This window comes from Lagopus leucura, unplaced genomic scaffold (genome assembly GCF_019238085.1).
Source record: "Lagopus leucura isolate 7727_CA_CO unplaced genomic scaffold, USGS_WTPT01 Super-Scaffold_100157, whole genome shotgun sequence".
Taxonomy (NCBI): Eukaryota; Metazoa; Chordata; class Aves; order Galliformes; family Phasianidae; genus Lagopus; species Lagopus leucura.
In genome coordinates this window covers 11,714,390-11,735,671 of record NW_024962334.1, presented here as the reverse complement: position 1 = coordinate 11,735,671, position 21,282 = coordinate 11,714,390, and the positions used below count along the sequence as shown (strand labels likewise).

General features: G+C 43.3%; 1 protein-coding gene across 1 annotated transcript in view; it reads left to right on the top strand.

Annotated features, from left to right (window-relative positions):
- The first annotated feature begins 8,313 nt into the window (after positions 1 to 8,313).
- The window catches only part of STT3B (STT3 oligosaccharyltransferase complex catalytic subunit B), a 48,107-nt gene continuing 35,138 nt past the window's right edge, over positions 8,314 to 21,282 (top strand). Inside the window, 2 exon segments of the mRNA XM_042888506.1 lie at positions 8,314 to 8,429; positions 8,431 to 8,582. Of these exon segments, the coding sequence (XP_042744440.1) occupies positions 8,343 to 8,429; positions 8,431 to 8,582 (239 nt within the window). The 5' untranslated portion in view covers positions 8,314 to 8,342.

Here is a 21,282-nt window from a genome sequence, read left to right as displayed (position 1 = left end):
CTTCATGGTAGCTACCATGGTGCTTTATTTTGAATTTGTGATGAAAAACAGTGCTGAGAAGTCAGTTATGATTTAGTTACTGCTGACCAGTGCTCATACAGCATCAAGGTCTTTTCTGTTTGTCACACCACCCTGCTTGTGAGCAGGCTGTGGGTGCAGAGAGCCCTGGGAAGGGATACAGCCAGGAGAGCTGACCCCAGCTGACCAGAGTGATATTTCACACCATGTGATGCTTTGCTCAGCAATACAAGCTGGATGAAAGGAGGAAGGAGACAGGAGGGGGATGCTTGAGTTATGGCATTTGTCTTCCCAAGTAACCGTTATGCATGAAGAAGCTCTGCTTTCCTGGAAACAGCCAAACATCTGCCTGCTGATAGGGAGTAGTGAATGAATTCTTTATTTTGCTTTGCTTGCACATGCAGCTTTTCCTTTACCCTTGAGACTGCCTTCACTTAAAACCACACGTTTGCAGGTCTACCCTCCCAATTCTCCCTCCCCTCACACTGGAAGAACTGAGTGAGTGCCTGTGTGGGGTTTCTCTGCAGGATTAAACCATCACAGCCTTTTTTTGGTACCTAATGTGGGGCTCGAGGGGCTTAAGACCAGAACAGATTTCATCGGAGCATGCTGGATTGGATTTATAGTTGTTTTGCTGCTAATTGACAGGCTCCTGTGCCTGCCATGGGGCTCACTTTAATATATATTAGTCTAGTGCTTGCAGGGAGCTTTACTTCTTGTCTTACTCTAATGTAACTGGAAACGTTTCCCTGGCCACGTATGTGGCATGTGGTAATGGCCAAGGTATGGCTGCTGGTCCTGTGCTGCTGCATTGGACAGACTGCAACTGCATTGAGAAGCTGAGTCAAAGGGTCTGAGAGCTGTGGATAAATCCATGAGGGAGCACGTATGCCTCAAAGCATCTGTGACTGGGGATAAATCTACACCAGAGCAGGTATATCTCAAAGCATCTGTGGCTGTGGATGCTGAAGCTGGCACATCCCTGAAGGGGATCATACTGGAACAAGTGGCCTAAAGTGGCCCATGAGTAAGGCAGGCACAGATATACCTCTGTAGAGATGGACTGTGGTCAACAGATAAGGCTGCACGAGTGCAGGTACTCCCTAAAGGGACTGTAAGCCTTGGACAAACTTGTGCTGGAGCACTGGCAAGGAATGGAGTTCACTGTAACATTAAACCTGATCCAAAGGGACCAGTGATGGAGAACGTAATGGACATATCTTTAAGTAACATAACCCATGCTTTGAATTGCTTGTTATATGAACATATATAGAGGAACAATCTGAGCACAAAGTGCTATCCTCAATTTGAACAGAGACTTGGGTGCTTTGGCAGCAGAATTTGCCCTCTGGCTCCGTTTTTGCAACATCACTTGTTATACAGCCAAAACAGAAAGCATCTTTTTTTGCTTCAGATTCCTGGTTGCTTTCCTTTGAAATTTGTAAATTGTCTTCTATGAAAGTAATCTGAAACACCAGCTGGGTTCTTAAGTCTGGGAGAACACATCAACAACACAAACTACCAATAGGGATTTCAGTATTCTAAGATCTAGAAAAATAGTACAAATAGTTAAAGAAGGAATGCAAAAGGAGTTGAGCACTAGGGATCGATTATTGTGAGATCAGTTTCCTCAATATAGGTTTTTAAACGTTAAGATGTATTGTTCCAGATAGATGTATAATTTAAAAAAAAAAAAAAAATCCACGTCATGAATTTAACTGGATAACAATAAATCTGGGATGCAAGTGCTACAGTCATTGATGAAAAAATTCCTACAGTAATAACTGAAGACCAACAGATTAAATATCACAGAACATAATCTTCAGTCTGCTTCTGTCCTCTTAGTAACCTTTCTGCAACACAGCAGTTCTTGCACTTCTGAAGAGGTCAAATCTCTTGATGCCATTGCAGTAGCCAAAAAAATCAAGTCTTATAAATCCATAAATTGGTCACCGCTGCATTTTCTTCTTGATGGAGTCCTTCAGATCTGCATGTGATGATGGGCTGAAATTACTCTATCCCAAAGCACACATAAGCTCCTGTTCTGTAATGCATTGTGAGTTTTGGCACAGTTCATTCCACAACAAAATCATTTAAATTCTTTTGCAATTCTGATGCAGTTATTAATGCAGCAGTTGACTAGAAGAATATCTACAAGCAGTGTAGAAAATAGAAAAGAAGATAATGACTAGTCTCAAATGCTAACAACAGAAAAGCACTAGAAACAATCCACTGTAAAATAACTTCTTTCCTCAAGGCTAGGCACATTTAGACTACAAACCCAATTACAGAAATATATTGCACAATACTTACAGAGAAAATTTCAGGCATGGGGAATTCTTTGCTGATACTGTGCTACATCATCTTTCCTCCTCCTTTTTTTTTTCCCTGCTGAAGTACTGATGCACTGAAAGCAATACATGTAACACTGCCAAATTTTCCAGCCTACAAACTTTTCTCAAATTTATTGGCCAAAATAAAATCAGAAGAGTTAAGCTTTGATGAAATACAGTTGCAGTTTACAGACAAAATGCAAATACCTCCTTCCTCTTCCCTTACATTCAATTCCAATCAGTAATAGTGTGGTACATTCTGGGAAGGGAGGCAAGGAAGAAAAATACTACTAAAGGGTGATCAAAATCCTACAGGCAAAAATAGGCTTCAAGCAATGACATAAAATCTTCTTTCTTTCCTTTCTTCTTCTCTTTGCTATGTTTCCACACATCTTATTCTGATGCTGTAAAATGCAGCTGGCGTAACAGCTAAAAGCAGAATGCCTCTTTCCTATATTCTGCCCTTGTCCTCACTTCAGTATAGTGAGGAAATTCACATTAACGACAACTAAGCAGTCCCAGATCCCATACATTTAAAATGGACACAACTCTCACTGCATTCCCCAGGGGCTAGCTTTTCTCTCCAGCTGGGTCCCTTAGCAGTTCTGCTGTTCCAACATGATATATTAATGAGATCCGGTATCTACAGTTTCTGGGGACTTAGAATTTACATGCTAAGCATCACCATTCTACTGTCTGACAAGGCCACTCAGGATATCCCTGGAGAAAATGGCTTTTTCTTTTTTTTCCCAACACTTCCCAACCAAAAGCAACATATTACTTCTTAGTAGAAAGGATAAAATGAACATTTTGCAAAAACACTCTGTTGCAGCATTTGCCAAGAACAACCAAGGTCTGGTGAAGCATGCATGCAAGTGCTAGAAATAACAAAACAACACTTGAGAAAGGTACTTCAGAAGTCCACAGGTTTTCTACATTGTGCAGCTCTTGCATGTAGGTAAGAATATAAGCATAAAAAATACTGCATGTGGTTTTCATGAGTTTTGGGGGGGATTTTGTCATTTGTTTTGTCTTCTTCTAAAATAAAAAAAAAGGCCCAAGATGTTGCTTCAGTTATTCTAAGAAAGGCTGGGGATTTTGCAGAGCTGGTAGCAGCCTGCCAGAAGCCTGCCCATTTGTCCCTGAGGAAGTAAAGACAAGGTTGATAGAACAGGTATTGGCACCAGAGTATGCCAGGGGCTGCCTAGGGAGAGAAAGGATGCATTGAGTCTTGCCATTCCTCTTCGTGATTCCTGAGAAGTCTGTGCAAACTGCAGCAACCTTTATCACTGTGCAGGTCACAAGAAAGGGAAACTATGGAGGGAAATTAAGACAGGAGAGCAGAGAAAGAACAGCAGCTTGTGTTCAAATTCTTGGAAAGGGGGAAATCACAGCAGAACACTGTCAGAAATAAGTAAAGCCAGTTTCTACTGTTATTACTGAATTAACTGCTAGGTTAAGGCCTTGTCTAAACACAACAGTTGTGCCAGTTTAATTCAAATCAATTAAAAAACTCATTAAAGTTACACAGGTGCAAAGCTCTTTGCAGACAATCTTGTGCCAGTTTATAACTAGCTAAAGTGATTTGCATGTATTCACAAAAGGTCGCACCTGCTTCAATAAATTGATTTTTAAAATTATTTTAATTTCATGACATTTTATCTAATGTAGAGACTAATATATAGCTATTTTTAAATGCATTAAAGTTCAGGTTCTCAAGGATAATTATTATGCGGTGATATTGTATTTTCTTTCATTTAAACCCTACCATAGATTTTTAAACAACGACTGTCCAGGGATTTTAGAGATGTGCTCAGTGGAATCAGGCATCTTCCAGCACGCTGAGTGATGCTCTGCTCTACATTTCAGGAAGTACTACTTCATTAGCTTATAAAGCCATCTTCAAAATCTTAGCACTGAACTTACTAACTTGCTCATCTACAGGACCAAAAAGTTGGAAGGACTGTTTAAGGTTTGCTTATTACCCTAAACCTGCTATCTATGGCTTTTTAAACTAAGCTGCCTACTACTGTTAATGAGCACTGCAGAACAGTTGCCAATAAAGTTTGGCAAAAAGCATGAATTGTTCCCTCCAACCACGACTTTGTATTTCTGATTCATAATTTATTACATAGATGTATCTGGTTTCTTCTGTCTTAATTTTGTCTGACATCCTTACAACAGCAGGATGCATGTCAGTGACACATGGTGGCCGTGTTGAGGGATGAAGAGCCCTCATATGATACTTTCCTGTACACAGATCTACAACTTTCAAGATGCTTCAGTTTGTCCAGTTGTAACACAACCTCCACACTTGGCATTACCCTCCTAACGGTTCCATTATTGAGGAAGCTTGAAAAATAAATAAGAATCCGCCCCCTCCCCCCCCCCCCTTTAGGCATTTGGATATTATTTTACATACTCAGAATAGGAAACTGATTTTCTATATGCAAAATGGTTCATAATCAATATGCAAAGTCAATACCTCAACCATTAATTTGGACACTTTCATGGTTATTTTGTTTTCAAAGAAAATACCACCAGACACAGTGGAACAAGTTTAAACCAAATCACCTTAAAACAAAGAAAAAAGAAGAACACAAGCATAAAGGAGGGAAAAAAAAAAAAAAAAAAAAAAAAAAAAAGAATAATAGAATGGCTTAGGTTGGAATGGACCTTAAAGCCCACCCAGTTCCAATCCCCTGCCATGGGCAGGGCTGCCACCCATCAGCTCAGGCTGCCCAGACCCCATCCAAACTGACCTTGAGTGCTCCAGGGATGGGGCACCACAGCTTCTCTGGGCAGCCTGTTTCCTCTGAGTAAAGAATTTCTTCCTGATCTCTAATCTAAACTTGTCCTCTTTTAATCTAAAGACATTCTCTCTTGTCCTTCACTATTACACTGTAAAAAGTTGATCCCCCTCCTGCTTATAAGCTCCCTTCAAATACTGAAAGGCTGCAACGAGGTCTCCCCACAGCCTTCTCTTCTCCAGGCTGAACAGCCCCATCTCCCTCAGACTTTTTTTATAGGAGGGATCCTCCAGCCCTCTGGTCATCTTTTCAGACTTCCTCTGGACCTGCTCCAATAGCTCCATCATGTTACAGGGCAATGGGGAAGGACAAATTTCAAGCAGGGGTGGAATGCAGTTGCTCAGTAGACATGCTTTGCATTTCCTCCAAAAAAGTGTTTTCCATTTTAGTCATGGCAGCATAGCGTCAAAACCATCCAGCTGTATGACTAGGAATTTTCATTTGAGTGCAACTGTTTAATCAGACGTACTATAAGACTACTCAATCTTATTTCACACAAAATTTTGACAATGTATTTATAGAAACATTAATAAAAGCTTGTACTAGAACTGTGCTTTTGCTACCACTAAATTTTGTTATCCAGGCTCTCATGTACAGACTTTTGAACAGTTTGAAAATGAATAGGCAACAATATCGTTTGTTACCAAGGACAAAGAAACACTTTACCATTAGTCAGCATTCAAATAAATCAAGGTCTGTCTGAGCTTGTCTATGCTCAAAAAAATTGTCAGTATAGTCAGAATGATATAAGCTCCCTGCTGGAAGTTAAAAGTTATAGCAATGAAATTTAAAGTGAATGCCATGTAACTTCATCCATACCATGTTCCACAATGATTTTTAAATAAAGCAGATTCTTAATCAAGGAAAGTTAACACTGATGATAAATTTTGCATTAAAAATTCTGGTATGCAATTTTTTTTCAGTGCATCATCAATCAATTTTGCCTTCTTAGTACCCAGACTCGTGGGTGCAGGGGAAGAAAAGACAAAGGTATTCTACATACAGCACCACGTAGAGCTGCTCCCCTACTGCATCATTAACCTTGAATTGCTGTTACCGAAGACAGGATCCAACTGTGAGAATGGAAACACCACCAGTCATTTCAGAACAGCAGACCAGGGCTGAGCCTGTCATACAATCAGTCAATGCATTTGAGAAAACAACGGATAGCTGCAAATTTCTAGCCACTTTTGCTCCTCATTCATGACCCAATTAAGGAAAAAAAAAAAAATCTTTCACTCAAAATGCCAATTGGGCAGCTCATTAAAAACCCTCACAGACGACACTAGGAAAGGGGCAAATGTCTAACTTAATTTCTCTTGAATGTATTATTGACCTATTTTAACTAGAGTAGAAAAGAACAATGTACTAAGAGAAAAATACAACACACACAGCTTTTTAAGAGCCAGATTCAGCAAAATTGAACCTCATAATTTTATGGAAGTTTTCTTAAACCCCATGTGAGGACTGCCCCAAAAGTAATGCCTCCTCTTTTATGATGTTGGCTCACAACATCAAGAGGCAGATGTTGGTGGGATGGCAGTAGAGCTTGAACATTCCCACCAATATTCCATTCCATGTTGTTGCTGTGTGACAGATGGCAGCAGAGGGGCAGTCTGACAGAACGGCATCTGACACGGAAGTCAGGAGTGAGAAGGAGCAACATTACAAGGTCCAAGCAGCGGATGTGGGCACAGTGAGGCAGTGGGTGTTGTGTTTTAGTAGTGCTGACAGTGTGTGAGTGGTGCAGATTTACACAAGTGTAATATTTAGGCTCCTTGTTCATTGCTGGTGAAAGTGCGCAGCTAATGGCGCTGGCTGTTGAAAAATTAACATTTTGGAGCTGAGAATTTCCTCTATCACATAGTGTTACTGAGTCCTTTGTATCTGCTGCAGCTCCCGTGGTGATAAACAAGAGGCTTTACTTTTGGAGCAACCTACATCTCGCAACAGGCACACAACGTGCCTCACAGCAGCCCTGCCTTCAAACCAGGTGAGTAAGTCACAGCTGGGCACAAATAAGGGCTGAGGGAAGTGTACCAGAACAGGGGTTTCAATCCGCAGCCCGGGGCCAGCTTTGCCTGCAGCTCCCTCTCCTACCTGCCCGCCCTCGGGGCCCGGTCCGGCGGTAATTAACGGCTGAAACAAATGGCTCAGAGGAACGCGAGCCCCGAGGAGGAGCATCAAAGTGGAAGCTCGTACCTCGAAAGCCAAGCAGAAGCATTCAGGGACGGCCGGGCAGCCCTTAGCGGTAGCCTAGGGCACCCTCAGAGGAGGGCGACAAGCCCCAAGGGCTCGCTGGGGAGAGCCGCACCACGCAGCGAGTAACGGCGATGGTGCCCCTAGCACCCCACAGGGGCCGTCATCAGCCGCACAAGCAGCAGCAGCTCCAGCGCCTCTGGCGCCACAGGCACGCCGCGAACTGCGGCTCCCAGTAGCCCCCGCGAGGCCGCACGAGACGCCAGGAGCCGCACCAGCCCACGCGCGCTGCAGCGCCGCCCCCGGCTCCGCTCCTCTCCCGCTGTGACCCCCGCCGCGCCGCTCCCATTGGCTCACAGTGCCGCCACTCAGCGCCCTCCCTTTCCTGACCCGCCAATGCCCGGCGATGAAAGTCGTTTCTCCTCCGCGCGCGCGCTGCCACGCCTTCCCCTTCGTCACTCCGACTGGCCGCCGGGCCTCACCCCGCCCCTTTTAAATACCTGTCGCTTCGTGACAGGCCGTCACCGAGTTCCGGTTAGCAGGGCGACTGTGGCGATTGGCCAGTCCCTCCCCCCGGTCCCCTCCTTCTCCCGCAGCCCCGCCCCTGCCCCCGTAGCTCCTCCCGCGCCGGAGGGCGGCAATGTCAAACCGCCCGCGAGCCGCCGGACGCCAGCCCGCGCGCGCCCGCCCCCTGCGCTCACGCGCACGCGCGGCCCCTTAGCACCGCTCCGGCGGCGGCCGCGCGCCCTCCGCCCCTCCCCGCTTCGTCGTCACCGCCCGCCCCTGAGCTGCCGAGGGCGGCGGCGGGAGGCAGAGCTCGGCGAGGCGAGGCGGCGGTGGCGGCGGGCGGCCCGCGAGGAGCGCGGCGGCAGCGGGCTGGCTCTGCCCCTTCCCTCCCTCCCCCCGCCCTTCCCTTCCCCCGCCCCTCCCTCCTCCCCGCGCGCGCCGGGCGGAGCGGCTGCGAGGGAGCCCCGGGCGCAACATGGCGGAGCACTCGGCCCCCGACAGCAAGCACAAGCCCGGCGCCGCCGCCAACTCCGTGGCGCCGCTCAACAGCCGCGGCGGGCCGGGGGGGCGGCCTGTCGGGGGGCCTGTCGCAGCCGGCGGGCTGGCAGTCACTGCTCTCCTTCACCATCCTCTTCCTGGCCTGGCTGGCCGGCTTCAGCTCGCGCCTCTTCGCCGTCATCCGCTTCGAGAGCATCATCCACGAGTTCGACCCCTGGTGAGCGCCCACGGGGGAGGAGCGGGTGCTGGTCCCGGCAGCGCCGCCCCGTCCGGCCGCGGCGGCGGCGGGAGGCAGGGAAGGAAAGAGGGAGGGAAGGAGGGGGGAAGCGGGGCGTCGTGCGCGGGGCTCCGTCCTTCCCCGGCTCGGTTGGGGCGCGGTGGCAGTGACAGCGCCGTGCGAGGACGTGCCCGCGTCCCGACCGCGCTTATCCGCAACTTTGCGTGCGGCGCGGCGGGAGGCTCGGGGTAACGAGCGCCGTCTTTTCCATCCCAAGTCCCGTCTCGCAGGGCTGCTGCCACGCGAAGGAGGGAGGTGCTTTGTTTTGAAATCCGCGTTAAGATCATCGAAACCTGAAATTGTTGCTGCAACTACACCCCTTCTGCAAAGCGTGCGCTCCGCTGTGGCGGTCCAAAAGCACAACTTCCTCTTTTCTATGTGTGTGTGGTGGTTTCCCCCCCCCCTCCCCCCCGTCTCTCATGTAATCCATTCAGAAATCGTGGCACAGAACAGGCGGAGGGAACAAGGAATCGCTTTGTTTTTAAGCGTTGCACGAAGCAATCCGTGCTTTGTGATCTGAAAGCCAAATATCTGCAGAGCGCCGAGCAGTCGCCCAAAATTTAAGAGCTGTTTCTGCAAACGCAGAAGGGAGGAATGCAAACTCTTAATTAATAAAGTTAACAGCAGGGAGCACAGCTACATGCAGCTGCAGTGAGCATATAACCCCGGGGTCACATCCTGGGGAGCAGTTTTTAAGGCTCTTCTGATCTAAATCTAAGCAAAAATCAGTGGCAGAGGAAACTTGATACAAATGACGTCTTTGCACAACTTTATCTGGTTTCTGTAATCAGAAGGCTCATCCTTGGATGAATGAAAATTGCACGGCATTGGGTTGTGTAACTCGTCGCTAAACCTTGAAGGACATTAGGAACGTGCCAGGAGAGCTCAGTTTGTGGCCCTGGTGATGGCTGTGAAGATAACCTGCAGTGTGACGGGATGCACAGTCATCTTCCTGCGCGTGCAAACAGGGCACTGCTGCTGTGCTGTTGCACGGAGCTCTGCTCGTGGGGAGCCGCAAAGTTGACAGAACTCAGTGGTTTTAGTGCAGGTCTGTGGGAAGCAGAGAGATGTCGAGAGCAATGCCAGTGTCATGTTGCTGCACGCCAGGAACAGCGGAGGCAAATGCACTTAAGTTAATTAGTAGGAAGGAGAACCTAAAATGGTAGAAACTGGGGGGAAAAGAAGTGTGTTCTCTATTGCAGCAGTGATATCGATGGAGAAAGTGAACAGCGATGTTCCCAAATACTGCCGAGTAGTGAGGAATTAGTGTTTTTTTCACAGTCATAAGGATCTTAGAAACCTGAATCTGATGTGGGAAAAGCACTCATGAAAAGAGATTAGCAGTGCCCTATTTTTATTTTTTTAACCACTTCTTTAGCAGATTGTGCAGGTGAACAGCTTTCCATTTCCCTTTAGGCGTCAGTGAAACAGTTCCATGTTGTTTCCCATTCCTTTGGCTTTTTCTGTCAAGCCTGTATAGGGCGTACGCATCTGTTCTCTGTTATTTGTTTTGTGATGAGAGAAAGCTGTGGTCTGTGTGGTAAAATCAGGAGCATTAAGCGAATCTGTTAATCTTTGGAATGGAAAACATTGCCTCTGAGGTGTAGGAAGCTTTCTCCTTTACTTAGGAAATCCCTTTTCCCCTGCACACGTAAGAAACATAAGGAATCTAGGGTGGAAGCAAAGGGAGGCTTGCTTTGGGTTATCAGCAAGTTAACTGGATCAAATATTCTGTTATCTCTAGCATCTGCTTCCAGTTAGGTTTCTGCTGATAAGGTGAGGGTTTTATTGGAGGGGCTGGGGTGCTCTGTACAACTTGCTTCTGAGCCTTTCTTCAGGTGTCATTTCTTCCAGAAATGGCCCACTTGTATAGACAGCCTAGTGCAGTACAGAGGGCAGCATTTGCTTTTGATCTCCATTGCAATACAGCTCTCGTTTGAGGGAAAACAAGCTGGCATTTTGTTGTCACCATGCTGCCCTACGAACTTGTGGCCTGATTATCATTACTGGGATTACTGTTTTCTTTCATGCTGAATACCTCTTTCAAATAGCATTGCCATTCTATTTCCCATGCTTTGTTTACTCCCCATGCTTGAGCTGGTCCAGAGACTGTGAAAAACATGTGTAATTTGTGTCAGCTCCTAGGTTGGGAGCTGATGCGTGGAGTCAGTCAGCATGCACTGGGAGCTATTCTTGGCTATTGGCAAAGCCTTCAGCACTTCAGAATTTTGTTATCAGACCAAGAACTTGAAACTTGGGCAGTGGTTCCAGTGTGCACTAGGGTGGACAGGTTTTCTGCCTAAAATTTAGTTCATGGGTTGGCTAGTCTGGCAGCTGGGTGAACCAAGAGCGTCATTTCTGTGCTATGCACTTCTGAGTGTGCAGTGAGGTGTGCTCATGAAAGTAAAGCTGTGCTTAACCCAGCTGTCCAGCTTCCTCCTTTCAGGTGCTGCCTTAAGTGCCACTATGGCTGCCCAACCAAGGCAACCAGACTTACAGAATACCAGAACGGGGACTGTTTCACCCCTTACCTGCTGCTTTGCATCCAGTGTGCAACCCCAACCTGCTGCTACGCTATGTCACGTACCCACTCGATCACACGTACTCATAGTAACCTCTATAAGCTGAGTGTGTATACATATGAGGCAGATGAGTCTACCGATACGGTTGCATCCTGCCACACACTGGTATTGCTACTGACTAAAGCAGGAGCAACCTTTGGTGCATCCGTAGTCTTCAGTGAGTGCTATCAAAACAGCGCCATTCGTTTTGTTTGCACAGCTCTCACAGCTGTCACATGTGAGAAACGTATCTGAATCATTAATCATATCCCATGGCATTAAGTCAAACTTTTGTCTTTCCTGAGAATTTTAACAGCTTTCTAAACAGTAGACTTGGAAACTCAGTCACCAGAGGAGTAAAAGAGCTGGCTGAAACTGGAATGCGGAAACTCTTGTGCCTGGGCACAAGACATCTTCACGTGTGCTGTGCAGCACCAGCGTGATCTTGTCAGCCAGGTTTGCCTCCTGCTTCCAGGCATGTTGTGTCCTACTGTCCTGCCAGCTCTGGTGCTGAACAGCACTGCAGCAAGCTTGTGCACATCTTTACCTCTTCCAACCTAGCACCACTGTTCAGTTCAAACCACCCTGTGTCACCAGGACAGCCGTTTTTTATCATACTTCACATAATTGTGAAGCTATGGGGAAGCGTGGTTTGTATACACAATAGCGGTCTACTTTCTCATCACTGATACCATCAGCTGCTGTTAGTGGACTGTGGTGATTGGCAATAAACTTGCAAAAATAAGGGTAAGGCCAGTGCGATGGCACTTCAGAGGTAGACAGGTTGAGGGAAATTAGGATTTTACCTTGAGCACAGACATGTTTCCCTTGGCTCAAGCGCTCTACACTTGAATTCTTGAGCAGTTAGGGACTTTTTATTAATGGAAACATAAATTAACACGTTTAACTAAAATATGAAAGCTTCATTAAAATCCAGGGTGTGACTCAAGTAAATGTGGAAGGTGTATAGAGCTGATCAAACACTGAAGTTTGTGTTAATGTATTGATTTCATTGGGAGAGAGCAAGGCTATAGGTTTGCACTGTAGTTTGCTGATCTGATTGGTTGCTTTTTGGAGTAGGAGTTCTGTCACCTACAGTGCAGTCCTGCTTTTTCCTTTGTGCTTACTGTGAAGCACTCATGGCGAGCTGATTCAGAGAGGAAAACTGTCAAAATAGTGTAGCATTTTAGTTCTCCGAACCTGCCCACAATCAATTTTTATATTGCACTTTAGTCTTGTTATTTTTGAGGAAGAACATGAGCATGAGGAGAGAATGCAAATAGCAACTGATTTTACAGTATAAAATCAGGTTGGGAGAAAGGTGTGTACATGTAGAAACAGCATGTTAAGAGTGGAGCAACAAGAGTGACGAAAGAAAGGTAGGTAGCAGTGAATGAGGGAGCCTTAGACAAGTGTTCATAAGGGGGAAAAATTAGGTAAGGAGAATGATGATGTGCTTATAAAGTAGATAATCTCAGTTAACGTATCGCTCTGTAAGCTATGAGTGGATGTGGCCTTCCCAGGTAATTCATCTGACTGCTGCTCACCTGCTGGTGGCTCTTCTTGCTGGGCAGCCGGACAGCAAGTTGCACAGTAGATGTGTTGTTCTCAAGTGGTGGCAGACACCATCATCTCCAAACTGCTGCCGTTCTGGACACTCTCACCCCATCCTGTAATCTTATGGGAGGTGAGCACATGATTGCAGATCTGTTTAGGAAACATTTCCCACCCTCTTAAACATTCTTTTCCCAACCACCTTCTTTTGTTTATAATCTTTGACAACTTCCAGACTTTGGGAAAACATCTGGTTCCAATTCACTGTGAATATTATTGGATTGATACATTGGATTGATTTTGAGATGCTGGAAAATGTCAAGATATTAATGTTAAAAACTTATATTTTCTTCATTCACAAGCCTTTAGATCCTATGAAATGAGAAATATTCTGTTTCCATTTGATCGGAATATATTTCAAAATTCTGTCAGCATAGGAGGGCCATTGGATTTTAGCACTTTCTAGACTGAGAGATGCATCTCTGCATGTCCAGGGACTTGAACAGCCTTTCCATGTTTAGATACTTGGCCATTTGGAATCAACCTTTTCAAGAAGGTTTATATGGTACCAAGTCAAGAAGATGTGAAATTGAGTATATTGGACTTTGCTGCTGCTTAGGAAATTGCAGAAAGTGGTAAGTATTAGAAATTCAATGGAAGGAGTACAGGCTGACAGACACCTTGGGCAAAGTTGCAAGTGTAACAGAGAGACGCTGAGTGGGAAGGCTCAAAGTTTATCAGGCTGTAGGCCAAAGAAGCTAAAAGCAGTTCCCCTTTTGGTTTTGAAGTGTCTGGCATTCGTGTAAGAATCAACGCTCTGTTCCATTTCTCCTGTCGTTTTCCATCACATTTACTGTTGGTATAGTTTCTTTCTTCACTAGCCCAACTTTTAATAGGGTAGAAAGCTTCACATGCTTGCAGTAATGGGGTTATGGATGAGAAGGTAAGAGGAACAGCACTGATAAAATGCAGAGGGAATGTGCGGAGAGACTGTCTTTACAGCATCTCCTGGAAAGCATGGGAGATGAGACGGAGTGCTTGCACAGTGCCCACCCTTCTATTGATTGGTGGAATGAAACTTGAGGAGCAAAATGTATCAGGCTGGTTTTGTAGGCTGGGTTAAACTGAACCAACAAGTTTAGCTTTTAATAGCGCGATTATTTTTTTATAAAATAGTCTGCAAAAATGCTTTATCTAGTCAGGTGTTATGGAGTGACTGCTATGATGAAAATCCTTGAATGGACTTCTCTTAGGAGGTATTCTATTACTTGAGCACCTTAATATGTTCTGTTTTTTAAATGAAAAGTTGATTTCATTACAGAAGGTCAAAGGTTGTTTTTAAAGGTTTTCTTTTGCTTCCTATCATAATTCTAACAGCCCTTGGTGTTGGCAAAAAGTAATCCTAACTCTCATGTTTTAAATCTGACTCAGGTTGAACTTGAGGTGTGGATTTGTGGAGGCAGGTTCAGACAGCAAAGTTAGCAGGAAAATTTGAAATCCCATAGGTACTTAAAAATAGGCTGGGGGTAGATGTGTTTGAATGTCTTTACTGTTCCACAAGCATCTCCCGATGCAGACAGGTTCTTTCCCATTTAATGGATGTCTGTGGACGTGCTGCAGAAAGTTTCCTGCTTAATTCTTGAAAATTCTGTTCTTGCAAGCACTTTGAGGTACATTCACACTGACATTTAGCACCAGTCCTCAGGGCTTCCTTCTACTTAGCAGAGTTGGCAAAGCCGCTGCTTTTGCAACCTGTGCTCTGTAGCGGGGCATGCACGCATTTTTTTATTGCTATTGTAAAGTCCTGTAGCGAAACTTGTAGCCATCAGATTTACCACGTGCTTGGAGAGCAAAGTGAACTTGGGACAAGTAAGAAGTGGGACTATTACTGTAGTCTTTCTGTGTTTTATATCTGCAGCATGTCCAACAGACTCATTTTCAGCCATACGGCTGAGCAGAGCTTATGATCTTTATCTGAACTGTTGCTGGGAATCAAGCTGAGATGTTCTTAGTGTTAGTAGCTGATAGGTCTGGGTTTGAGAAGTACCACTACACGGACCCTAGCATTACATGCATTACACCGCACCTTACAGGAGCTGGAACGGCTGAAGGAATTAATTTACAGCCGTGGATACAAACAGAACAGTTCAGCTTCCTTATTTCTCTTATGGCAGCTTTCCCTCGGTAAAAGCTCCTATGGCATATGGAAAATGGAGTTCTTCCTACACTTCAGAATTCCTGCTATTAAGTGAGGCAATATCCCTGTGCTTTAGCAGAAGAAATGGTCTCTTTTCATCAAGAAGTAACTGGGTACTTGTGCATGAGAGCTTCATAGAGCAGAAAGTGGCATTTAAGGTGCATGTTTGGTGTGGGAGACCCAAGTCTTGACACTGTCAGATCTTATTTTTTAAAGAGCTTGTCTGATAGAAATGACTAGAGTATGTGAACTGTGATGAGAATTATTCCTGGGTGTTACTCATACCACATTCTACAGCATTTTATTTACATGGTTCAAGTTAGTTTGTTAGTTAAAGAGCTTTTCAGAGTTCTGTTCAGCTGATAATCCATGGACATAGAATTGCAATGCACCTTTGCAAAAAGGTTCCTCACTGAAAACCAACAAACAAAATCCTCAGGATACAGTATTGCCACCGGGGATTTGAGTTTAGTTTGTGGATTTTTGGTGGCGTTCTTAATAGAATCGCTGCTTTACATACTATTATTTGCATTTGTTCAGAAAAGTGGCTCACTGAATGCATCTCATTCATTGGTACTATCTGTCCTGTTTGAATGGTAAATGATTTCTGAAGAAAGGAAAAATAGCATGTCATTATGTCATTTTAAACTGTTCTAGCATATGTGGCTGGGCAACCTACATTATGTGACTTTTTTTAGTCTCCACTGAATTGCCAATTTTATTTTATTTTTTTTCAATTATTATTCTATAAATTGTAGCTTACTTCTTTAGCTCCAAGGAATATGTTGTTTTGTTGTCTCTGTTTTGGTTTTTATTCAGTCTTCACAACAGAGGCATATCTGAAGGAAAAAGGAGTGAGAAGGACCTGCTTGATTACAGAGTTGATCAGAAAGACCACATTTTGGCCTGAATGCTTGCCTGCTACAAGCAGAGGATTTCAAAATATGGCAGCGCATACTGTTGAGGCAGAAGCAAAACAACAGAACAAGCCTACTTGTCCTAAATACCTTTCTGCATGTCTTCTGCACCAGCTCTTATTTTTGTCTCTTGCGTGTCTTGAATGTCCTTCCTTCCTATTCTAAATTTATCACAAACTCATTGGAAAGTTCAGCTGAATAACTTGGAATTTTGTAAATATTGTTTCAAGTGCATATCTTGGAAAAGACAGTTTCATTTTCACAACTGTAACTTTTTAAGTTCATCATTTGGCTATTAAAGGCCTTCCAAAGTGCCTTTAGTTTTTTCACTGGCAGTAGATAAAATGCCTTGAAGTTGCAATTCTTCTTATTTAGAAAGTCAGTGAAACAAAATTGAAGCTTTGGCATTATATTGATGTTAACGGTGGAAGTAAATGGGTATCTCTGGCTTGCTTTACTGTAGAATAAAGATCATTAAAGCCAATGCAGTGCTTGAGTTTTCTAAAAAGCAGTGTAATGCTACAGTACTGTTTTATCTTATACAGGTAACTAGAATGATTTATCCAACCTCAAATGTCTGAAGTAATATTTGAAAAAAGCTGTTGCATATGTCTCACAATTTATTCTGCACTGTAGCAGTTTTAATCTTTCATTTGCCAAGTAGAAAATAGATTTTGACACTAAAGAGACTAAGTTAAATATTTGTGACAGTGTCTTAATTTGTGATGTCTCAGGTCAGCATCATTCTTCTGCTGGTAATGACAAATGTAAGTGTTCTGCTATGGCTAAACATGTTTAGGAGCCAAAGAACCTGTAGTGCTTTAATCTCGTAACGCACTGCTTCTTTACCAGTGTTCCTTGCATCTTCCTAAAGGAGAGCCTGATTTTTTATTGTGAGTGGTTTGGATGGCCCTATTAGCATCTAAGCAGGTGGAGTTCCTGAAGTTGCCATCATCTGTTGGACGTTTCTTGGGATAATTGTCTAGCATGCTAATAAAGCAACTGACAGGAATCTGAGAAGTGCAGGTGTCAGGGAATGTGGCTGGATGCAGGAAGAGGGAAACTCCCCTTTCCAGTGGCAGTGAGCTGCTATATTGTCACAGCTGCTATCCTCCTTTGGCCACAGGTATCCCTGAGTTCCCTGACCAACAAGCAGTGAGCATATCAACAGTTCCTGCTAAAGCTCTTTGACTGCGCTGTTTAAATGTTCCACCAGAGATAAGGTTGCTGTTGGTTGAATGGTTACACAGGATGATGACACCTAGATCAGAGCCCCTTTTCTGAATTAGCAAGGCTTTGTTGTTTTGATTTTTTTTTTTTATTTCAATCTTCACAATAGAGGCATATTTGAAGGAAAAAGGAGTGAGAAGGACCTGCTTGCTTACAGGGTTGATCAGGCTCTAGGCACTGTCTTCTGATTTAAATGTGCATTTGTGGAGAGTTGAGAGGGCATCCTGTCTGCTGGGGATTGAAGCGTGGAAAGGCCCAGAACAGGCCAACTTAATTCATCTCTGGAGAGCAAGTAAAGAGAAGATTTAGTATTATTTGACCTCAGAACCATCTCCTGAGAATTTCCCGACAACTTTCACGTATCCACTGCCATACACTCTTTTCTTCCCTGCCTGAACTGCAGCTGATCCTCTTGCTTTAGTGTCCCCCTTACCCTGTTCTGTTTCATGTGCAACCAGTTGTTCGTTCTACCTTAACCGCATTTACAGGGCAGTGAGGGAGAAGGGCAAGACATGGCACATCAAGTCAGGGCCTGTCACTTCATAAAGTGACATTAAAAGCTAAACCCAACTCTTTTACTGTTCAATAATACAGGACAGAAGGGATATAACCAGCAAATAGTACATTACTGTAGCCAGCCTGTCAAGGAGGTGATGTGTTTTGGAACATGCTTCTGGGCATGTGATAGAAAGATGGGTACAGTCTGAATATTTGTGATAGCATTTGTGCTAGAAAGGCATCACAGCTTCAAAGAGTGTCTGTAATTTTAAAGCCTCTCTCATTTTAAAACTATTGCCCCACATCCATTTCTTCTCCTTGCTTTTAAGGGCACCTTCTAGGTCACATTTTAAAGAATCGGATTTGGCTGGTTATCTAAAGCAAGAAAAGAGCACAGTCAAGTTAATAGTTACAGTATAGCGAGACAAAAGAATACTAGAAATCAGTTGTGTAATGAGACAAACATGCAACTTTAATTTCACATTGTATGCAGCAAGGAATTTAATATTATAAATACTCTCTTAACTGCTAAGCACTGTAGTACACTTAATCTGTAATGCTTCTGTGAGGTTACCTAATAAAAAGCAAATCATGTTTTATTATCATACTTCTGTGATTCCTGTGCATAGCCTTTAAAGAAATAGTGTTAACAACTGCACCTAACAGTTACCATGTTAAATGAAATTCAGTGAAAACTCACATTTTTGTTTTGATTTAAACTTACTGGAAACAGTATGAAAGATATAAAATAGATGTAGAGAAGTAAATTTAAATTCTTCTTGCCACGCTCCTGACAATAAATCTGACAGTGAATATGGATCAGGAATGCAAAATACAGTTTGAAAGATAAATTCCTATCTGTCTATTGCAGGGAAGGATAAAGACCACTTTCTATTGTCTGCTTTCTTGGTCTTTGCTTATCTTATTGGTAACCTCCTGTTTCCACACTGATTTCCTTCAGCATAAGAATATCTGTGTAGTCACTCTGCAAACAGTTGGAATGGTTTCTGCCCTCATCTAGAGACTGCCATCCTTTGTGCTGGTCTGTTAATGGATTATGGAGTGCTTCTAATCTGCTTCAGGAAAAAAAGTCAGGCGAAATTGTTTAAATCATCTTTAGAGCAGTATGCTTTTAGCTGTGATTCAAGCTAATTATCTGATTTGGGCAGTAGAGCAGATTAAGAGCACTCCTGTATGACTTTTAACTAGCGAAGCTCAGTTGAAGGATAACTGCCACAGTTAATTTTGGGCGTGTAATTAGTACAAGGCATTCTAGAGTTGTGCATTGCCTTTTTACCCTTCTTTGCTCATTTGCAGTTTGGACTACGTTCATGCCTTTTTCTTTTCAGCTTGTTCAATTAGGGCATAATTAAATTTATCTCTAGGTTTCTCCAGATGGTGGACATACAGCTGAGTTTGGTCTGCAGGTACCTATGTCTATCTGTCTAATGCAACATTTGTTTACTGTTGTCACATCACTGAGGTACACTGAATTTAAGCAGACATGTATAGAGTTAAATAAAATTAGGTCTCTTACTCTGACCTCAGTCAGAGAGACTGGACTGAAATTGCTCAAGGTAAGACAGCATCAGAGCAGAACCACACTTTCTTTGTCTTATGCACTCTAAAATATTAATTTTTATTTTTGCAATATCCATTGTTGTAGTAGTCAGTGAGACAATATTGCAACAGATAAAGCTGAATAGGCGTGCTATGAAAGGTCCAGCTTGAACTAAACTGAACAATAACCAGAAAGGACAGCTGAAAAAAAAAAGCATAGTCAGGGAATTCAGGTAACTAAGAATTGATTGCAGTAGGAGGAATAGTAGATGTATTAAGAGATGTACTGAAGAGTAAGTTTTAAGGGAATAGTATGTCGGTTGAAAGGTTGCCTTTTTTTAACTTGCTAAACTGAATCAGGCTGCTGATGTGCAACCATAACACCTCAGATTATTTTGGGGTTTTTTGAGTTGACAAAGTATATTAGCACAACTGCTACAAGGAAGTTAAAGTAACCTTGAAGGCTGAGCCTCTCTCTGAGAATCTTGTTTACTTTTAAACTTACCTTGAATTTTATAGAGTAGAAAGAATCTGCCAGGTCACCTTGGATCCAGCCTGGCTTTCCCTGTTTTCACTATTTCACTTACAGGAAAGTGATCATGAAGTTAGTTCAACTACTCTTTGGTTTAGGTACTTGTATAATCAATGAATATAAAGCTGTTATAATTATGAAATAAACAAGAGAGTTTGGCAAAGCAGAATATAATAACAAAAAGAGAATAGATAGAATGCTTACTCACATGCTGGGCTCACTGCAAAACTCCAGACAGAGGATCTCCAGAAGAGACCCTTCCCCACTGGCAGTCAGCCCTTAAATAGGTCTAGGAGAGGTGCAGCCAGGCTCCAGCCCTTCCATCACACAGCTGAATCGCCTTCACCTGTGCTCCATGGCTGATTCAGTGCTCGCCTCAGGTGGTCAATCAGTGCTTCAGGCCGTGGTTCAGCAGTTCCCATACACTACTACTTCCATAACTGCCACTGTGTTGTAGTGCATAGATTACTTTACTGTGTAATAAAGATTGACTGTGAGAGATACTCTCAAACAGTTAAAATATTCTTAAAGTAGCCATCCTTTATTTAATTCTGCATATCAATCTATTACAGAAATTAGCCTTCTTTTCTGAGTATGTATTAGATCTCACTGCAAAAGAGCATCACTTCAATAAGAGTCCACTACATTTGTTTAGATGTGAAATGTTCCTTTGTTCTGTACTAGAAGACCGTGAAGAGTGCCCTGTGAGCTAGCTATCTTCTCTGTTCCCAGTTATTCCTGGTGAAATAGTCCTGTTCAGCATATTGATTTTTTGTGTCACATTTCTCAAGGAAATAATATTTTAGTTCTCAAAGTTTATTATTTAGCTGATTGCCTTTTGAATTCCTTTCTGCCACCCAGATCCTCATGTACCAGCCTCTAATCTGGAAGTTCCTAAATTTAAGCAGCCTTTGTCATATTAAAAGCTTGCTTCATTTGGAAGAACTATCCTTAAACATGTTCTTGAACTTGGTGCAAAGCTTTCAGAGCTGCACGATGCAAGGCTAATGCACTACAAAGTAACCCAGTACTGCTCAGGGGGAAAATAAACAAAAACATAACTCTAGTGCCCTTCTAGTTTTGAGAGCTAGTGTTGTATTGAGCAGAGAAGTGAAGTCTCTTAAGCAGGTGTTACTGTCAGAATGAACATCACCATCAGTATTGGTATCAGTCATAGCATGCTATCTGCAGTGAGGTGTTTGTCCAGTAGAGAAGAAGAAACATATTCAAATGTGCCCTGCAGTAATTTTGAATGATTCTGTTTAAATAATCATCAAAACCTTTGGGAATTCTGACAGTCTGAGGAAAAAATGGAATCATCACTTTCTTATTAGGTTTAACATTTTTGAAATGTTATGAAAGGCTTCTCTAACAAAGTATAACTTCTTGTGTTAAAACTAACTCTTTGCTTAATAATTTGCCTTTAGACATGGAATAATTCAAAAGCTAGACTGAAAAAAGGTCATAAAAAAGCTTTATAGGCATCAGAGGAAGCGTCTGAAACTGCAGACAGGGACCCACCTGCTACAGTGATGATGGGATGCATATTGTGGCTTCGTATGCAGTATATTGTGTGAAAAGTATAAGGAGT